This window comes from Neopsephotus bourkii, unplaced genomic scaffold (genome assembly GCF_033783945.1).
Source record: "Neopsephotus bourkii isolate Nb327-2 ecotype Australia unplaced genomic scaffold, CSIRO-AGI_Nbou_v1 NB_1572, whole genome shotgun sequence".
NCBI classification, from domain to species: domain Eukaryota; kingdom Metazoa; phylum Chordata; class Aves; order Psittaciformes; family Psittacidae; genus Neopsephotus; species Neopsephotus bourkii.
The window spans coordinates 7916783-7938339 of NW_026902048.1; the positions used below are offsets into that span (position 1 = coordinate 7916783).

General features: G+C 42.6%; 1 protein-coding gene across 1 annotated transcript in view; it reads left to right on the forward strand.

Annotated features, from left to right (window-relative positions):
- The first annotated feature begins 6796 nt into the window (after positions 1-6796).
- ABHD17C (abhydrolase domain containing 17C, depalmitoylase) overlaps positions 6797-21557 on the forward strand; it is a 29595-nt gene continuing 14834 nt past the window's right edge. The window contains exon 1 of the mRNA XM_061371371.1: positions 6797-8164. Within this exon, the coding sequence (XP_061227355.1) occupies positions 7632-8164 (533 nt within the window). The 5' untranslated portion in view covers positions 6797-7631. The remainder of the gene's footprint in view (positions 8165-21557) is intronic.

Sequence of the window (21557 nt, forward strand, 5' to 3'; positions counted from 1 at the left end):
TCAGCTGGCGGGGGGGGGGGAGGGGGGGCACGAATACTGTATTTCAGTGTCACTACTGATTTAACATGTTCTAGAAGAACATGTGAGTGGTGTCGCTCAGGGATCGGTGTTGGGACCGGTCTTGTTCAACATCTTTGTCGGTGACATGGACAGTGGGATTGAGTGCGCCCTCAACAAGTTTGCTGATGACACCAAGCTGTGTGGTTTGGTTGATACACTGGTGGGAAGGAATGCCATCCAGAGGGACCTCAACACGCTTGTAAGGTGGGCAGTTGCCAACCTTATGAAGTTTAACCATGCCAAATGCAAGGTCCTACACCTGGGTCAGAGCAATCCCAGACACAGCTACAGGCTGGGCAGAGAAGAGATTCAGAGCAGCCCTGCAGAGAAGGACTTGGGAGTGCTGGTCGATGAGAAAATGAACATGAGCCAGCAGTGCTTGCAGCTCTTGCAGCCCAGAAAGCCAACTGTATCCTGGGCTGCATCAAAAGGAGCGTGACCAGCAGGCCGAAGGAGGTGATCCTGCCCCTTTATTCTGCTCTCGTGAGACCTCACTTGGAGTATTTTGTACAGTTCTGGTGCCCTCAACATAAAAGGACATGAATCTGTTTGGAACAGGTCCAGAGGAGGGTCACGAGGATGATCAGGGGACTGGAGCACCTCCCATATGAAGATAGGCTGAGAAAGTTGGGGCTGTTCAGCCTGGAGAAGAGAAGGCTGCGTGGAGACCTCATAGCAGCCTTCCAGTATCTGAGGGGGGCATATAGGGATGCTGGGGATGGACTATTCATTAGGGACTGTAGAGACAGGACAAGGGGTAATGGGTTAAAAGTCAAAGAGGGGAAGTTTAAATTGGATATAAGGAAGAAATTCTTTCCTTTTAGGATGGTGAGGCACTGGAATGGGTTGCCCATGGAGGTTGTGAATGCTTCATCCCTGGCACTGTTCAAGGCCAGGTTGGACAGAGCCTTGGGTGAGATGGTTTAGTGTGAGGTGTCCCTGCCCATGGCAGGGGGGTTGGAACTGGATTATCTTAAGGTCCTTTCCAACTCTAACTATTCTATGATTCTATGATTCTAAGAGGCCTGGGGTACACAGGTACTAACTTACATGAGTTGTAAGATGTAGTATGTGCACTATCTGGACAGAAAATACGCAAAAATGCATGGGAACTTTCCAGTCTGAATGTGGAATTTGTAACCAGTCCTGCAATCAGACAGCTGCACGTGTGCAGGTACTAGATGTGGACTGTTTATCCAGCTGTAACAGTCACAGAGTTGGCAAGCAGCAACAGGAAGTCAGGCATGGTTAATGTTTAAGATACATAATCTTCACAGTTCTGCTGCCAGGTGTCTTCTTTGGCTTCAATCTCACTGTCTCCTCTCCTATTCTTTTGCCTATCTAGTGTTCAGGAAAAGGAAGTGGAGTGTGTAGTGCTCTGACCGTCCAACAGGGATAGTGACTACAGAACATGGTTGAAATAATCAAGCCGTAACAAACCACTGTGTGCTCTACTTGTTGTTATTTACCTTTTTGGTAGCTATTTGAAAATTTTCCCTGCTCATCTGAGACATCTTCCTAGGTCCACCAACAGTTAATTAAAGGCTGATGGTAAAAGGCTCATAGACTACATGTCTTCCTGTGGGTTACTTCACATCTCTTAGTAGGATTAAAATTTGTTTATTATCAAATGCTTATCTATTCCACCCTTGCAGGCCATATATTAGTATCTAGTGAAAAAGCAGGGTACTTCAGGAGTCTTGGTGTCATGTTAGTTACAAGGCACAGCGGTAGGGACATCTTTATTTACAGATCATTAAAAAAATGAGTTGTGTGGTAACAGAATAAGCAGAAATACTTGTTTTTCCTGAGTATTTTCACAGCATTTGGTCAAGTGAAAACTATGCAGATGCCTGCTGGCTGCAAAATGAAAAGGAGAAGAAAGAGAAAAGAGAAGTATGGAGTTGGAGCAAAAGATTTGAGATAAGGGACTGCTGGACTGAAGCAGTAGTTACAAGGGGAACACAGAGGAAAGATCGAAACCAGCCATTCTTCAAGTAGTAATTTCAGACGTTTAGTATGATAAATATTGGCATACTCTCTATCCATTGTCTTTCTGCGCTCACCATAGCTGAGTACCTGGACATAATGATATCAGAAGATCTGCACATCCTGGAAACATACTCATCCCAGGGCAAGTGGAAGATCTTTGGCAAAACAGGTGGATGAAGAAAGGAGGGAGCAAGCTTTGGGGAACAGAAGCTATCTGTAGTGGCAGAAGTACCCAGCATGTTTGTTTTCTTACTTCTCTGTCCTTCTCATTCAGCATGATTTCTGTTTCAACCTCTCCTTCTTTACTTCTTTCTTCATTTTGTTCTCAAAAACTTTCTCAAATGTTATCTTTCTGGAGGAGGCACCCACTGTGCAGGAACTCTTTTACTGTACACGAAAAGGACTGAGATTAATGTAAACTACAGAATGTGTATGATGAGAACAATAAGGAAACTCTAACAACTAACAAGGTTTGCACAGCCCAGTTCACTCAAGGAGCAGATTTCATGACACTTCCCCCTGGATTCAAAGAGGACACTTTAATCTCACTACTATAAACATGACCTAAGGAAGGACCAGGGTGGAGCATGGGAAATACTGTCCTTTTAATTGTCTATTCTTTGGAGTAGCAATCTACTCATGATATAACAGTCTCTGCTGGCTCCAGGCAAGTCATACAGCCTTTGAAAGAGTTCTGAGAAATGTTAGTTTCAGTTGATGCTACATGCCCAAATTAGAGCCCTTATCTTGGCTTCACTGTGTGTGCAGTGAGAGGGATGCATAGCGGCAGCACTAGGCAGGCTTTACTTGGGTATCATCAGCCAAATCCCTTCTCAGGGTATATCCAGGGTTTTCTCAGGGTTGTATCAGTCTTCCCACAGAATATCAATAGTGCTTCTTCTAACAGTGTAGGTGGAGCTTCAGGCCATTTGTGATCCCTAAGGGATTTCACAGGGTTCCTCATTTATCTCTTCTGTATTTTCTTTATCCAGGTTTTTCCATAGCATTCTATGGAGTAGGAGGCCCTTTCGTCATTTCATCAGATGTCCAAACAGCCTGCACATTGGCTGTGTCTGCTACCTGAAAACCCAGCACCAGCAGGTAGGACTTGCTTCATCACTCTACCCGATCTCTGGGCCGTGACACTCTCCCAGAGGGACACACCTGAGACACATGTGATAACCTGGATGTTCTATCCCCTCTACAAGAAACAACACATCCATGCCAAAGGCCATGCTTTCAAACTGGTTGGAGACACACAGCCTTCATTTTCTCCCTTAACAATTAGTGTAGACACAATACAGATGGCTGATTCCCACTGTAAGTAAAACTAAAGATTGATGTGGCTGCATGTCTTACTGTTGACATTCTAAAAACAACAATATCACACATGACCAACTCTTCTGTATACAGGTTTTGAACTAACTTTCTTGGACTTGTCAAATGTTAGCACTGAAGAAGTTCTTCTCAGGCTTGTTGCTAATGAAGTGACCACAGCTCAGTGTTCTTCTTGTGCTCTTGAAACTTTTTTCCATGTAGGTAATCAGTTGGGTAATTGACACACATTAGGAGAGCTCCATAATGCTCCGTGCATGCCAGGCCTGAAGTCAGGGCACTGGTTGGACGTACATGAATTACATGTAAGTACACGCAAGCTGCACAGGTGTAATTTTCTCTATAATTTCACTTGAGATACATTACAGTGGTTTTTTTTTGTTTTGTTGGTTTTTGGGTGGTTTTTTTTTTTTCAAGCACACAGTGCTAGTTATCCATTCAGGGCTACAGTTATAACCTGCATTAACACATAAATACATCTTTTGCCCACAATCATTTGCATTCTGCTCTCTGGGTCAATGGATGTGTTATAGAGATACACCTCCACAACCACTTTGTGAACCACCACTGTTTCTGCCATATGCCCTAAATGATGTGCTGATTTATTCAATGAATTATTTGGGATATGGATTGCTATAGAATCAGCTAGGCTGAAAAAGACCTTTAAGATCACAAAGTCCAACCGTTACCCCAGGACTGCCAAACCACTACCTAAACCATGTCACAAAGGGCAAACTGCTCCCCTCTCAGGATCTACCCTTACGGCTGCCCCTCATGATCTCCACTTGCAGCCACTCCTCATCTGCCCCCTATTACGTGGCCCACACTGTATGGCTGCCGCTCCTACCCTCCATGGCTGCCCCTGCTCTCCCCTCATGGCCACCCCTTACATCCCATGGCAGCCTCTCCACTCCTCTCATGACTGCCCCTCAGCCCTCATGGCCACTCCTCAAACCCCATGATTGCCCCTGCTCTCCCCTCATGACCGCCTCTAGTTTCCCCTCATGATCTCTTCTCATGGCTGCCTCTCCTGGCCCATCATGACTGTCCCTCACTCCTCATGGCCAATCCTCACACCTCATGGCCACCCCTTCTTTTCCCTCACCATCTCCACTCATGGCTGCCCACTCTCCCCCTTCATGATCTCCCCTTACGGATGCCCCTTCTTTCCCCTCATGATCTCCTCTCATGGCTGCCTCTCCTGTCCCCTTATGACTGTCCCTCAGCCCTCATGGCACTCCTCACATCTCACGGCTGCCCCTGCTCTCCCCTCATGATCTCCCATCATGGTGGTCTCTCCTTTCCCCTGATGGTCTTCATCAATCTTCCCTCATGGCTGCTACTCCTTTCCCTCATGATCTCCACTCATATCTGCCCCTTCTTTTCCCTCATCATCTCCCCTCATGGCCGCCTCTCCTTTTCCCTGATGGTCTTCCCTTCATGGCTGCTCCTTCTTTCCCCTCATGATCTCCACTCACATCCACCACTTCTTTTCCCTCATGATCTCCCCTCATGGCTGCCTCTCCTTTCCCCTCATGATCTCCACTCATGGCCACCACTTCTTTCCTCTCATGATCTCGCATCATGGCTGCCCGTTCTTCCCCTTCACGATCTCCACTCATGGCCACCACTTCTTTCCCCTCATGATCTCCACTCATGGCTGCCCGTTCTTCCCCTTCACAATCTCCACTCATGGCCGCCCCTTCTTTCCCCTCACAATGTCTCCTCATGGTTGCCCCTTCTTTCTCCTCATGATCTCTCCTCATGGCTGCCTGTTCTTCCCCTTCATGATCTCCACTCATGGCTGCCACTTCTTTCCCCTCATGATCTTCCCTCATGGTTGCCACTTGTTTCCCCTCATGATGTCCCATCATGGCCACCCCTTCTTTCCCCTCACTATCTCCACTCATGGCTGTCCCTCCTTTCCCCTCACAATCTTCCCTCATGGCTGCCCCTTCTTTCCCTTCACGATCTACCCTCATGGCTGCCCCTTCTTTCTCCTCATGATCTCTCCTCATGGCTGCCTGTTCTTCCCCTTCATGATCTCCACTCATGGCTGCCACTTCTTTCCCCTCATGATCTTCCCTCATGGTTGCCACTTGTTTCCCCTCATGATGTCCCATCATGGCCACCCCTTCTTTCCCCTCACTATCTCCACTCATGGCTGTCCCTCCTTTCCCCTCACAATCTTCCCTCATGGCTGCCCCTTCTTTCCCTTCACGATCTACCCTCATGGCTGCCCCTTCTTTCCCCTCATGATCTCACATCATGGCTGCCCATTCCTTCCTTTCATGATCTCCACTTATGGCTGCCCCTTCTTTCCCCTCACGATCTACCCTCATGGCTCCACCTTCTTTCCCCTCACAATCTCCCCTCATGGCCTCCCCCTTTTCCCCCTCACCATCTTCACTCATGGCTGCCCCTTCTTTCCCCTCAGAATCTCCCCTCAAGGCTGCCCCTTCTTTCCCCTCACAATCTCCCCTGTTGGCCATCCCTCCTCACCCCTCATTATTTCCCCTTATGGCCTGCCCTTCTTTCCCCTCATGATCTTCCCTCATAAAATTACGGAGCGGTTTGTGTTGGAAAGGGCCTTAAGATCACCCTGTTCCAGCCCCCTGCCATGGGCAGCGACACCTTCCACTAGACCGTGTTGCCCAGGGCTCTGTTCAGCCTGGCCCTGAACACTGCCACGGATGGAGCATTTACCGTTTATTTGCACAACCCAGTCCAGTGTCTCACCACCCTCACAGTAGAGAACTTCTTCCTTGTATCTAATCTGAACTTCCCCTGTTTAAGTCTGAACCCATTACCCCCTGTCCTGTCACTACATTCCCTAACGATCAGTGCCCCTCCAGCACCCTTGTTAGGCTGCCTTCAGATACTGGAAGGCTGCTCATGGCCGTCCCTGTCTTCCCTCACGATTTTCTCTCATGGCTGGCCCTTCTCTCGCCTCATGATATTCCCTCGCCAGCCTGGAGAGCCAGGGAAAGTCGCCGCTGACAGGCAACCTGTCTGGCTGCTAAACTGTGAGGGGCGAGGGTGGCCTTAGCCCCAAACTGCCTTTGCTCAGGGTGACCCCAGCGCGTTGGAGTTGCGGCGCTCGGGAGTGGAGCACGAGAGGCTGCAGAAGGTCAAAGATGCCCCCGCCACACTCCCCACAAGCGGCGAGACATACCCTGATATATCGCGACATAACCCCCAGTGCCCCACCCGCCCCGCAGCACCGGCCCCCAGCCCCGCCGCGCATGCGCGGGAGGTGGGCGGCCGTGACCGCGGCAGCGGCAGGGGGGCTCCGTTAAAGAGCCAGGCTTGCGCTGCCATATCGTCTGCGGGCTGCCGCTCACCTCCAACCCCGCCCCGCCCCTCCCGCGCACCTGCGGGCGGCCCTGCGCAAGGCCTAGGGGGCAGCCGCGAGCCGCGGCGGGAGCTGTGGTAGCGCAGGACTCCCGCCCCGTCCCCGCCGGCACCTGCGGCGGGCGGCCCCGCTCTGCGCCCGTAACCCGGAAGCTGTGCGGCTGCGAGGAGGGGAGAGCGCCGGGACATGGCCGCTGCCTGCTCCTGTCTCCGCGCCGCAGCCGGCATGGCCGTGCCCGCGGCGACTCGTAGCTGAGCATCGACCTTGCCTTCCCCTTTTCCTCCACCTCCTCCTCCCGCCGCCGCTGGGACGCTGCCTGGGCCGGGGCGGGGCCGGTAGCACTGAGGGGGCCCCTTGCTGTCTGGCGGGGGCCTCGGGGCCGGTGGCGGGTGGGGCTGGGCCGGGACGGGGCCGCGTGTGGTGCTGGGGGAAGGGCCCTTCCTGGCGCGGCTGCATGTTCCTGGCGCGGGGAGAGCCTGCGCTTAATGCTGGGTGCTGCACCGAGCCGGGGGATTTGCGTGTTCGTCTTGTACATGTGTACATGTAGTTGCGATCTGTTTCCTTTGAGGGAATCTAGGGTGGTGCTTTAGAGTTGTATTTACTGTAGCATTAGTTGTGGGATTTGAAAAGGCTGATTGTACTTACATTTTGTGGGGTTGTTTTTTTTTTGTTTGTAAGTTGGGGTTTTTTTGTAAGCACGTTGTTAAGCTGTGAAACGCTGAACTATTTTTGCTGAACTGTAGTTTCTCCAAGGCTGTCATTGTTTGCGTTTTGGGAGGGCAGCTAGTGGCCTTGCAGGAAGGAGTGCAGGTTGTGCTGGAGGAAGGCACTGGGTTGGTTCAGTTTTGGTTTCTTTCCAGTATAGGTTAGTTTTTCTCCGGTGTCTCTGATGCCAGAACAAGGCCCCAGAATGAACGGTTTCTCTTTGGGCGAGCTCTGCTGGCTGTTCTGCTGCCCGCCTTGTCCCAGCCGCATCGCTGCCAAGCTGGCCTTCTTGCCCCCGGAGCCCACCTATACAGTGCTGCAGCCTGAGCAGCAGCAGGAGGCTGGGGCAGCAGCTGGGCCAGGGACCCCAACGGGATCAGGCACCTGCAGTCTGCACTTGAGTGAGCGGGCGGACTGGCAGTATTCGCAGCGCGAACTGGATGCTGTGGAAGTGTTCTTCTCCCGCACGGCTCGAGATAACAGGCTGGGCTGCATGTTCGTACGTTGTGCCCCCACTGGCCGGTACACCCTACTCTTCTCACATGGTAATGCTGTGGACCTGGGCCAGATGTGCAGCTTCTATATTGGCCTTGGCTCCCGCATCAACTGCAACGTCTTCTCTTATGACTACTCTGGCTACGGGGTGAGCACTGGCAAGCCCTCTGAGAAAAACCTGTATGCAGACATTGATGCAGCCTGGCAGGCCCTCAGGACAAGGTAAATGAATATTTGGGGACAAGGTATTTCTGTATCTCTGTTTAATCCTAATAACTCCAATGTCTGCACGGTTGACCTGCTGAGAGGTGGAGGGGAATGGGTTTGTAGATGGTTTGAGTTATTTCGATGGCCTCACCAGATGTTCTGTCAACACCTACCGTGTGATTTGCTGGATGGCTTCATTTGTTAAAAGGTTTAGGGGTTTGTTCAGCTGTATAATATATTAGTCATTGCTCCACCACTAAAAAGCTCCATTTTGCGCAAGAGATACTGCACGGGTTGCAGTTTGAGCTTGCAGGGTATGAAAAGACCTTTTGTTTGAGATTTGCCCACCATGGTCTATGCCTAGTGGTAACCCAGTGAAGCCAAAGCTTTGAATTTGGTAGTAGCCTAGATTAGATCTTACCAAGAAACTGCTGGTGTTCTGTGATGTGTCTGGGGTTTCACACATGCTCACCCGACGTAGACATCTTTCAGACAACTGTTATCAATTGGGTAGAGTAGCAGGGTGGAAGGAAAAAGTGTTGACAGGTGGAAGTAGAGCACGGGATTCTGCCAGGAGGAGGTGGCATCCAAAGGGGTGGAGCATCAGTGAGACAGCTTTGGCAAGGCAGCATAGCCAGTAGAAACAAGGAGGCTATGTGTCATAGGAAATCCCAAGCAGATATGCTGCTGCTGGTTCCTTGCTATAATTGGTTGTCATCCATGGGCCTCTTGCCTCTTCTGTCCACAGAAACCATGAGCTCTTCTTGCTGTTGCATAAGTGGTTCTTAAAGTAGGACCTTGCAGAACATACGAAGAGAGGGCTTTAAAAGGCTTAAATGTTGTAACAGGGCAGGAGAAAAGAACAGTGGAGGTTTTCTGTTCTTGGCTCTGGGGTTGTGTAGATGAACTTGGCTTCCATGAAATAAGTATTTAATGTCTATCAGGGATACGTGCCAGCTGCAAAAATAGTGACAGGAGTTGTTACTAATTTAGATAATTGGCTTTTCAAGGATCTGGGGATTGGTCAATCATGGAGTCCAATGTCAAGAGCATGGGGAAGAAAGGTGTAGGGGGGAAAACACGTTTTGTAGCAGGTGTTCCATCTGGTGAGCAGGCCAGGTTCTGGGTACATTTTCCAGTTCACTCTCTCATAAAAAAAGTTCTTGTATGTAAATAAAGAAATAATTTTAATGTGCTGTATGCAGAATAATTTATTAAATGCCGCTATTCCACATATGGATTATGTAAATGATGTCTAGGGAAGGAACAGAGCTGTGGCTGAGCCAAGCATAGTTAATGTTTGTCCTTTAGTTGCTGTGTTTTCTCTCCGTTTCTCTTTGTTTAGTTGATCATGTTTTTTCATGGAGGTATTCTGGAGCTCTGGAGAAGTGCTTTCACATCTGCCTTCTTGACAAGCATTTAGTACGTGATTAAGGTCTACACATATCCAGAAATAAGGGGTTCCTTCACATAAATCTTCCAAGAAACCTGACCCAGTAGGTGATGCCCACACATGTCCAGCTTGCTCTGAGAGGATCAGGCTCCTTCTGTTAAAGTGTGACTGGAGAAGTTTGTAGTTCTACATTAGAGCTTTTTATGTGGTTTATGCAAGATCTAGGTTTTGCTTTCCTCCTTAAATTGAGGGATTTTAAAAGTTCACAAACTTTTACTTTACCATGTTTGTAAATCTCATGTCTTAGTGCTACCTTGAGAGTACTGTTAGAGAAGTTGTGTTATCATTAGTTAGATTTTCAGGAGCCAAAGGAAATACTACAGTATTTTAGGGGCTTAGTAAAGAAATTGGTTCCTGTAAAATGTAAGCTTAAAAAAAACCCCCAAGAAGTTAACTGATTCTAAACAGATGGCAGATGTCTTTTGAGCAGGTATGAACCAAAACAATAGTCTTTCTGCTGATGAATTATCTAAGCAGTAGTGTGAACTTTGATCATTTCTTAGCCCTTCTTTGTAAGTCCAGGTGGCTCACAATTAAGTGAAATATTTTGCTGTAAAAATTCAAGTCTGCCTCTTGAGATAAAATGTATTATACCACCTCTGCTGCAGCAGTTCACTGTAGCTTCCAAGAGTTTGTGTATGCTTTCATTCTTATTGCAAATTCCTGACATTTGGCCTGTAGCCATATGGTGGTGAACTGTAATGCAAAGTTGAAAGTGAGGTCTTAAAATAGAGGTTCACTATGCTATCAAAAGCATTTAGTCATCTGTGCTAAGTTCTGTGGGAAGCTGTTGTTCTTCTGAGTCCACTAGACGTTCCACATGGCAGTAGGAAGGAATTATTAAAATGTTGGAAGTCTGGGATTCTTTCTTCTTTTTTTTTTTTTTTTTTTTTTACTTTTTTAAAATTGTGCCCATGAAGTACTACTGATACTTACAAATATTAATTTATCAGTGTATTATGAAAGTTGCAGTGATTGACACTACAAAAAGAGAATGCTGCCAAACTTTAGAAATGATGGAGAGCTGCATGTGTTTGCAAGCATAGCTGCAAATTTTGAGTGTATATTTTCCAGGTACTCAAATGAGGATCTCGCAATCCCATACACATTTAGGTATCAAAGCTTACATAACAGATGATTATAAAACTGTCCTTTAAATACTGGATGGAAAATAATAAATTTTGTTTGTTTTCAATTATCACCTGTCTTTGGAGAATCTGTCAACTATACTCTTAGTCTTTGTGAAGAGTAACTTACTTTCCTTAGTTCTAATTAAATGAGTATCTCTTCTCATTAATTAAGTACACTCTTAAATCATAATTTTACTAATTATTTAGTTTGAATGTTGTCTTTCAGCCCAGGTGAAGATGTTGATGTATAATTTTATTCCCTTGAAATGAATTTTTATAGCTGTTTCTTCAGAGGCCTAAGTGTAGCATTGGTTGTTCTATTTCCAGTATAAACTGCTAATTGGTAATTAGTTTGGTCTTTTATATATATTTATTTCCACTCGATGAACAAATTTCCATCTGGTATCTAAATGTTTCTCAGAGAATTTTCTGTTTCATTGCTTCAGATAACATTTTTTGTGCATGTGTTATTTTAGGCAGGTTGGTCTGGTTTTGTTCTGTTTGTTCCAAAGCCAGAACCAGATTGAAGAGAAGCTGTATTGGACTCTGTCTTCTGTCATGGTCTATATGGGTTTAAGTTGTTGGTTTTTATTCAGATGTGATTAACTCTTATCCTGATATCTGACTGACTTAGTGTAACATCTGCACAGACTGAATTGATTGTTGTCCTCCCCCTTCTTTCCTGAATTCCACATGGGAAGGTTGAACTTTCAAACATGTTTACATTAAGACAATGTACAGTACTTAAAAACAGGATGCACTCTTTGGGTCTGGGTAGAGTGCTTAAGCACAAAACCATGACTGCTTTGTTGAATGCGTGCTATTTATATTAAAATCAATTTGTATGTTCTCCAAAAATTTGGAGAAGCATTGTGAAGTGTTTTAAAACCCCAGTCAAATGAAGAAGATACTGCTTCCCCGCTCTCTCTGCTTCTGGAGTAAAGCATCAGAGAGGAGAAACTAATAGTCCACCTTCTGGGTAGTGAAAGGAGGAGAAGCAAATACAGTTAATAGGAAGAGCTCTTCTTGTTGCATTTAACATAATACAGCTAGATGTTTTTTCATGGTATACAAAATAAGCTAGTATCTTTTTTTCCTGTTTAAGCTTTTGGTAAATGATAGATGTTACTGCAGTGTATAAATTCCTCATTCTCAAAATGTACATTTGAATTTGTCTTTCAGTTGATAGGAGAGCATTGGTTCACTTCCATTTTTCATTATGTTTCTTGGCATGATGAAAGGAATTGGATTGTGAAATGGCATAGTAAAATGCAAGAGCTTTTGATCAGTGGATAAGAGGTAATTTAGAATGTTTAAATAGGTTTTTAAACTTCCCCCCCAGATTTAATGTAAAAAATGATCCCAAACTAAACCTTTTATTATATGTGAATTTTACTATTTGTGGTGCTGATTATCGGTCTCTTCATATGGCTGTTTCATTTGCAGAAGTTAATGGAAAAATATTACAGTTTTCATTGGGGTAAAATTGAGAAACACACCTAATTGGATTAGAGTGATAACTAATCTTCTGAGGTTATGTCAGTTTAGTTTGTCTCCATTCTGATTTGCTGCATTGGTTACAGCTTTCTAGGTGAATGATAGCTTCAGGTTGTTTTACTTTGGTTTGTCAAAGTACTTATTTTGTATTTTAATTTTCTTTGCTACAGAATCTTCTTTCACTAGCACTGTATTTCTGTGCATAATCTAACCTGAGTTCTTTAGGTTGAATACTTAGAGGGTTTGGTAAGAAGATACCAACTAAATTCCTGATTTGGCCAAAGGCAGTGCTTGGCAGAGTCATGATAAATAATACAGGAGTAATAGGGTTCTTGCTGTTGATGGTTCATAACCTGGTAGATTTTTCTGTCCTTGACTTCGATAGGGTATTTCCCACTTTCAGCTTCTTAATAATGTTGCTATAGTGTCTGCAAAGGATTGTTTAAAGAGTCTGTTGCCTAAATCTTAACTTATTCTACCTGCCACGGTCAGTACATCAAAAAAAACTGCATACAACTTTGCTCAAAAATAGAAACACACAGAATAGTCTCCTGTTGTTTATGCAACAAGCAGAGATGAAATCAGATGATGAGCATCACAGGGACAAATACCAACAACTGTTTAAAACAGGTGCTCTGATGTTCAAAGTTATTCAGAATGTTTACTGAGCTTTGGTGTGGTATTACATCCTTAAGTCACTGAAGTAAAAGTGGTTTTGTTAAATGTTTCCTATTTCTGTAAGGAATAGAAGATCAGAGCTTGGTTTTTGTTTGTTTGTTTGGTTTTTGGTTTTTTTTTTTTTTTTAAGATGATTTTTCACTGTCGAATGTTTTGCAACTAGCGTTAATAGGGAAGAAAAATAAGCTGCCAAAGAGCCTTTGGCTAGCAACACTTGTTAACCCAGGTGTAGATAGTCCTGAAATTCAGCTGCCTGGAGATGTTGGTTTACCCTGCTATACAAAAGTTGTAGGACCTGGTGCTCAGCATCGTCAGAGCATTGAACATGAAGGTTTGTAGGCAAAACATGTTGTTAAATCCTACTTGCCAAAAGAGCTAAAGGTTTCTGTCTGCATTTTAGCGGTAAATTGCGTGAAGCATACAAAAAAGAGAAAGGCAGCTCTGTCCCTTCCTCACTCTGCATAGGGAAGTGTGTCACCTCTGGAGACTGAGCTGATGGTTATTACACAGTGGCTATTTGACCTGTGCATGCTGCTAGCAGCGCTTAGATTTGTTCCCTTTGGTCATAACAATGGAGCATGAGCTGTACCATGTAAACTGCAGTGTTTTTGCTCTGAAGCCAGGGCCAATCTTCAGTCTATTGCAGCATCAAACCAAAACATCCCTCCAAAATTCAACCTTTATCCTTTGTTACTCTCCTGTTTTGCTGTGTTTCTAAGTGGTGAGGTAAATTTACACTAGCTCATTACTTGTGAGCATAAGTAAAAAGAGCGAATTAAAAAAAAAAAACAATTATCAGAGAACGGTTCAAGCTATGAAGGTGGGTTAATCTGCTGGCAACTGGTTTTCTGGGGAAGACTGACACTTCATGAGCAAATGGATATTTGTTTTTTTCATATTGAATGATGGAAATGGGTTCTTTTTTTGATTTTTTTTTTTTTTGGGTATCTTGTTTTGCCCTGTGATGCTTCCTCACATGGACATAAACTAGTTCAAAAGCAGTGCCAAGCAACTAGTTCTGTAGCTTATGTCTGAATTTTGTGTTTCATTTTATTGTAATGTTTGCCTGGTGGAGAGGGCAGTGTGATTGTAGTAACTTCTAAACTCTGTCCCAAAACCACTTTTAAGCAAAGTATCAAGAAGTTAGTTCTTCAGTTGCATCCTCTGTTGGCTTTAAAGCCAACCATCTCAAAATTATGTAGCACTAGTAAAACTAAGTGAAGACATATCGTAGCCCTTCTTTATCCCTAAAGCCAGTAATAAATTTGATGAATAACTAACACTCCCTTCTGCCCTCCCTCACAAATATAAATCAATTACAAGGCTGCATTGGAAGAAGTTGAAATGAATTGTAAAATAAGCTGCAAATGTGTTGTATCTAACATGCTTGTGCACATATACGCTTGCTTTTACCAATTGCTCCCTAAAAAGGGTAGAAATCTTTCTCTGCTGGTTAGGAGATTGTTTCAGTTGCCACTGCACTTGAGAGAAGTTGAAGACACTTACCTGTATGCAAGAGGAGGGGTTCCTTGTGGTCTTGCATGCTCAGACTGACATGATGAAGTTGAATTCATTCCTACTCTCAAACTGTTTTGTTGCTGTGCGTTTTTAAATGTCAGGTTTTGTGAGCACTGAAATTGTGTGATTGTAAACCCAGGAAACGCTATGAACACAGATGAATAAAGATGCCTTTAATAGAAGGCTAAGAGGGTAAGACTAGATGACCTTGAAGGTCCCTTCCAACCCAAACTATTCTATGATTCTATGAATATAGAGTGGGATGAGTAGTGCATAGTGTCATCTTAAGGGCTGAGGAACATCTTTGCATTCTTTATTCCAAAGGATAAATTGAGAAAAATGGATTATTGTGGCATGTTTGCACATTATGCTTTGCTGCTCACAGTCACAGAAGGGTGCAAACATAGGCCAGTTGTATAATGTTATACTGGTGTTATCTATATCCATATCTTTATATTTTTTCAAGCACTATGCTAACTTTACAGACAAACTTCTCCTATTGGCATTAAACATTGTGGTTGGATTTGCTGACTATGAGACCAAATAATACAACGGCATAAAATTGTGCTAAACAGGAGGATCTGGCTCAGTGCCCCCCCCACCTTCCCACCCCATAATGTCTCCTGATGAGCACATGCACGTCTTCGAAAAAATCCCTACAATCATGAAATAAATCTGTAACATCTCAACTTTCAAAAAGGGGAATTCCATGTGGGTTCACAAATGAAGAATGGTGTTGATGTGGAAGATGAGGTTTTATGTTAATATACTTGCCTCAAAGTCCAGAGGGGAAAATTTAAATTAGAGGTAATCTCAAAATAGTGCCTCTGTTTTTTCTGTATTGCATATTTGTTAGAAAAGCTTGTATGCTTTCCTGACTGTGATATTATTTATTGGTAGAGTCTCTTGAAATTTTTTCTAGGTACACCTTCAAGACTGTTGATTTGAAATAACTGTGGTTTAGACAATTTTGGGTATGCTTCTAGGCAGATCTGTGTTACTGTGCCTGATTAAAAAGTCCTGCTTACATATAGAAATGTTACTTTAAGAACTTTGACTCTGGTAAGTCTTGTTTATCAGCCAAGGCATGCTGCTGGAAGAAGCTGCATACATCAGTGTCTGGCAAATAACCCTTCTCAAGGCATGCAGTGTCAGCCAGTAGCTCTGAGATTTTTATTACTAATCTTTTACAGGACGCTGCCAAATTTCTTAAAGTGCCAGTATGTTAGACCAGTGACATGGAATGTCCCTTTCTTTTTGTGTGCAGTAAATGACCAGCTATGGAGTAACGGATAATGGAATCCAACAAGTCTGAAAATTCTGAGACCAATTTCAACTTGCTTCTCAGGAAAACACCCTTAAAATAGTATGGCTTAAATATTTCTCTTTTATCAAGGTTGTTTCAAAAGGGGTTTGCTCTGATCATAGGATCTTTCTGGACATTTCTCCCCTCCGCTGACTTTTAGTTAGCTTTGCTTTGAATGTTCTCACAGAAGTTGAAAAATGGTGTTCAGTATCAAAGAAGCAAAACCAGCTATATATTTTGTCCAGTATACAGATAAACTGAGATAAGCTTCAGATTATTTTATCATTATTCCATGAATCTTAATAGCTATTTATAATAAAGTTAACAAGACGCTTTATCTTAACTATTACACTATACAGTAAATTGCAAGCCTTAATAATATCCAAAATAAAAGGGAAGCCAACAGCAATATGGGGGCAGACTTCTGTTGAGCATTTTGCAGCCAAAATGGTGTATGGAGCCATCTATACTTTAAAGGAAACTTGGAGTAGTTAACTTACTGCCTTAAGCATTGGACTGGTTTGTTTGTACAGATCTTAATCTTTGTCCCATCTCTGTATAGTCTTCCCCAGCATCTGATGAATTTATTTTTGTAGGATGTTGGCTGTATGACAACCTGGGGAAAGTGCCATCTTTCAAGAAAATAATCTTGCTTTTGAAGCATGTTCTCCAGTGCAAATTTATGAAAGTCTTCTCCAGCAAGCTGTTTGTTCTTTATAGCTTCAGGTGTGTGTTTTGGTGTGTTGTTTGGGGGTTTTATAAATGAAGTAGCTAATTTGGTATATTTATCTTGGAGGTGTTCCCTGGACAATGCTTACCTTGAGGCAGCTTGGTCAAGAGCCAGTCAAACTGGAATGTACCTGAGTGTGTATTAAGTTGTATTACACATTTTTTCATTAAATCTTTTTGTTGTTCCCTACTGTAACATTGTCTTTTTCTAGTAAAGCATGTTTCTTCACGTATCTTAATAATTCTACAGAAAAATTTAGTAGTTTAGTCTGGGTATGAGCATCTTACCAAGTTTAACTGACTATAAAAGTACCAGAGTTCTAGGAAGAGGTGGGGTCAAGAAATGTTTCAGCTTCAGTTTTGCTATTTTTATGCATACTAGTTTATGAACATGTAACCTTCGCCTTGGACTAGTTAATAAGTACACTGTGGGTTAGCATACATTGCCGGCATCTCTTTCTGATGCAAGAAACACCCTTCAGGAGTCAGTACAGTAGTTAAAGATATTACCTGATGTTTTAACCTTAAGTCTGACCAGGATGCCTGAAAGGTTTTGACTTTTGCTGAAACTCTGCTACCTTCCAAGTTTCTGTTCCTCTGATACAGAAACCCTCTGCCCTTTCCTCTGAGCTCTTGCTAATTATTCATGGATTGTGATGTTCACTTCTAAAGGCCCCAGGCATGAAACCAGTGCAAGTTGTTCTTTATCCTGGTTTTGAAATTTGTATTAAAAATCAGTCTAATAATGCAGAAACTATCTGTGAAGGAATACAGGCACAAATATAGTTGCCTTTAGAAAGAAATCCAAGAAATTTTTCTAATTTGTATTTGCATTAACGAAGATGATAGAGTGTACTCAAATACTACTTGGATCCAAGTACTTGATGTTAAAGATAAGATTGCCATAAATCCACAACGTTCACCCAGTTTTGTAGAGAGTAAAAGGGTTGTAAAGTCTCCTTGGTTTATTGAGTTCTCTTTCATCCTGAAATTAAGGAAGCTGGTGCCAAATGTACCACCCTTCCAAACTGGATCCCCTTCTGTCAAAGCTCATCTAAGATCTGAGACCATATTGTGTAGAGCATTGAACAGACACTATTGATATAAATAAGATCTGGCAGCTTCCAATTATTTCAGGAAATTACCCTTTCCATCCAAAAACCTACTTTAATGATGTTTATAATGAGGAACATTAAACCTAAGGATCTTGAATGTTTCTAACCTGGATGCAGTTCTAAACCTGTTGCATTTAGGCACCAGGAAAAAGTGAACTAATATTCATAGCAATTTTCTCTTGGTTTGTTTTGTTGTTGTTTTTTTTTTTTTAATTATGAAGTATGTGTTAACTCAGAATAAAGGAAGCAGTGTTAGCTTAAACTTAATTTTGATTTTTGAAGGCTGTAGTTAGCAGGCATTGTTTGCCATTTGTTATGCTGCCTTTTCTTCCTTCTGCTATTCCCAGTGCTTCTAGGCAGTAGTTTAATGTGAGCTATGTTTTTACCTATTCTTCACTGTAGAACTGATCAGACTTCCTTTTTAAATATTTTTTAAAATTCTCATTAAATAATTCTATTTTGCCTCTGTCTTAGAAGCTTTGAGGTACTTGGACAAAGGGAAACACTGTTTATTTGAAAAACATAATTGTTCAGAGATAGATACGAAAAACCTATGTTTGTATCTAGCTGGTAACTAGAAGTACATGTCATGAGATGGTAAAGTGCAGGAAACATACATAGCCAAAACGTTACTATCCAGATGGCATTTGGCCATAATGTAGGCATTAATATGTGTACTTTTCCAAGTGCTGCACTGTTATCTGCTATTTCAGAAATAGAAACTTCAGCAGGACAAGACTTCTTTATGCTCCGCAGGTTTACTGGTAGGCAGTTAAGTACCGGTGTGGCCTGTACTGGAATTGCTAACATTTTTTCCTGCATAACCCGTTGTTCTTCTGTGGTACTGCAATCAAACTAAGAAGCCTGCTTGCTTTACAAGTACTGCATTGGAAATAGAAGCAAATAGGATGCTGAGTAACATCAGGAAACTGCTGCTCTTTTTTCTTTTTCTTTTATTATTTTATTTAATTTTCTAAGGTGTGTCTGCAGGTCAGTTTCTACCTTTACATATCAGCTGAAATAATGACCTTAAGTGCTTGCTTTAACAGTTGTCTGTGATCCATAGCTAGGTACATCTGCCTCTTGTCCAGTAGCTAACTGTTAATTGGTAAGCATCCTTTTTTGAGGGGTAAAAGGCTGACTAGCATGAAATCTTTTGCCAAAAAGATTACAAGAGCAATTGGCCCCATTAACTAGGTTATGTTGGCAGAAACTAATCTGCAAGCATGCTGTTTGGCAGTTGTCAAAACCTTCATTTGCACAATATGGGCAAAATGCCTTTTACTACATAGAAGCTTGGATGAGCCCAGATAAGATACCTGGACAAGTATGTATGACCTGGATTTTCTGATGTGAGGTTAGGAAAGTTTTGAGAAGCGAATACTTTTCTAAATGTACAAAATTACAGTTCAACATTTCTTAGATTAACATTTATTACTTGAAGATAGGTAAAATTTCTGATACGAAATATTTTTAACTATAATTAAATGCAGATACCTGTTTCTGTAATAAATTACTTTTTTGTGCTGTCTTTCCATGTTTCTGGAGAGCACAAGGCAGATTTCATGAGCACTTCAACTGAACAGAGGTATTCAGGAGAAACTTCGAGCCAAATTTTATTGTTCACAGTTCTTAGCAGTATTTACTGGGAGAAGGGAGAAAGGATTTAGCCCCTGGGTTTGTAGTGATACAGGCTTTGGCTAGGAAATTTGATTTTTAAGCTCTGAACTAGTTATCTGTGGTCTGCTGTTTTAGAACATCTGGTGCTGGTAATCCTGGTGATTGCTATGTATTTTTTTAATCAGCTTTATGTAGACTGTTGCTGGGGCCTGAGCATTCATTGTTCTAAAGTTCATTATAGGAACATTTGCAAGAGGAAAATAAAGTGTAAACCAGTGTGATAATGTATAGTGTTTGTGGAGCAACAGATCTTTAATCCTGGTAGAGTCAAATCAGACCATCTTTGAGCAGCAGGAATGGAAGAACTTGAGGATGTGTAGGAGAAAGAGATTGATGAGTCTGATTTTTATTTTTTTTTTTTTAAATCAGGGTGCTAATACAAAAATGGCACAGAGAAAGAAACAGCAGTAGGTTTTCTAGTTTCTAAGAAGATGCTGGAGGAATATTTTCTAGTTATAAATTGCTTTTGTAAAATGTGTCTTCCATTTTGGCAGTTATCGCTTTGGTATTAGAATATTTAATGAATTTAGTTGAAAATGGATCACTTAGAGAAGGCAGGAGGGACTCATCAGGAGGATACTGTTTCTCTTCGAGGCTGTGGATTTGCCACTTCTTTGAAAGCAGATGCTGAAGTGCATACAGATTCACACTGTAATAAAGCTCAGTGTCTGGAGCAGTTAGAAAATTGGTATGTGTTGCCTCCACTTATCTGGGGATTGAGGGGAAAAAATAGAGGTTACAGTGTCACTTATCCAAGGAGGATTTCTTCTTACTTATGATTCACAAGACATGTCAGTGCAGAGGAATCGCCTATTGTTCTGACGTTAAAATTAAAATACTGCCTTCCTTTCTTTTTTCAGTCTGTGGAATTGGTTAGAGTAACTCAAAGAAACACTAATTGTTTTCAGAGAATTAAAGAGGACTTATCCAAGCGTGGTGGTCCCCTGGATAACACAGGCCTTGACACTACTTGGCTTCTGCGTACAGCCCTTCAGTGACTGAGATACTGCATATCTTTGAGAGAAGCCCAGTCCTATTTAATAACTTTGTTCTTCTACAGTGCTTGAGCGTATTAATGTAGGTATATAAAGGAAAGAGAAATCCTACTGCCAGCTGAGTCATCTTCATATAATGCTGGCTGATAAAATATTCATATACTGGGGACAGATGGATTCATCTGCAGTCAGTTCTTTTTGGGAGTTCGTTGGTACTGATCACTTTTGAATCAGGACCTTTCTGCTGTTCTTGTCCTCAGTGTGCCTTTCTGTCCTCTCATGCTCTTTTTATTGGAGACTCTCAGATCACCGCAAGAGCTATACTAATGCTTCTGGATGGGAAGATGTGATGCATCCAGTTTGTCTGCCTCCATACTTGCAAGGGTTTATCCATTTCAGCTCCCACATAATCCTCTCAGATGCTGGCTCTGGTGTTCTATAGGAGAGACAACATTCAGGTTTCCAGGGATCTTTGAAGAATTGTGTGAAAATAGCTTTAACTTTGTATGTTACAATAGGATTTTGGATACAGACACCTGCTGTTTGTTGAGGTGGTTCAGCTTTTTCTTTGTTCTTCTCTATCAGCATTGTGGGGATGATACTTAAAGCTTTTTATATCAGCCCATTTTCTGGATATAGTTACGATTGTCTACAAGTGACATAATGAAAATGCAGTATCACTGCCGCATTTCACAACTGTATCAAAAAATCATAGCAAAACTGGAGAATTAAAGCTGTTAAAACTTGAAAACATGAGGTTCTTTGTAAAATCTGTGGAGACTGAAATGTATACAAAATTACAATAAATCCTTAGGTTGGGAATACTCTTTTTTTAATTATTATTAAGTTACAATGTGTATAGCTAAGCAGCTGTGCAAACGTAGAAGTGTGAAATTTTAGGTGAGCTTTGCAGTTTGATTGCATTTTAGGGTCTACTTTCATTATATGTTTATCCAGTTGGAACTGAAATTTCAGAAAGTACAGCCTGATACATTTAAATAAAACTTAGCTGGTGCCATATCTTTTTGTCTTGACTTATGTGGTTTGTGTGCTTCAGCAATTACTCCCTGCTTTGGGAGCTGTGCCTGGGAAAAGGGTAGAAGTTTTGGAGATGGGTGGAGCAGGCAGCAGCTTGAGTCAAAAGCCACTGCGCTCGTCAGATAAGTAATCCTAACACGTGAGTCAGAGGCTTAAGTCTTGCATAGGTGAGCTCATGACAATTATTGCTGCTGCAGGACAGCCTTGAACTATTGCATGGTGCTGTAGGTATGTAGAGGTAAGGGAAATACATCAGAAAGTGTTTGATG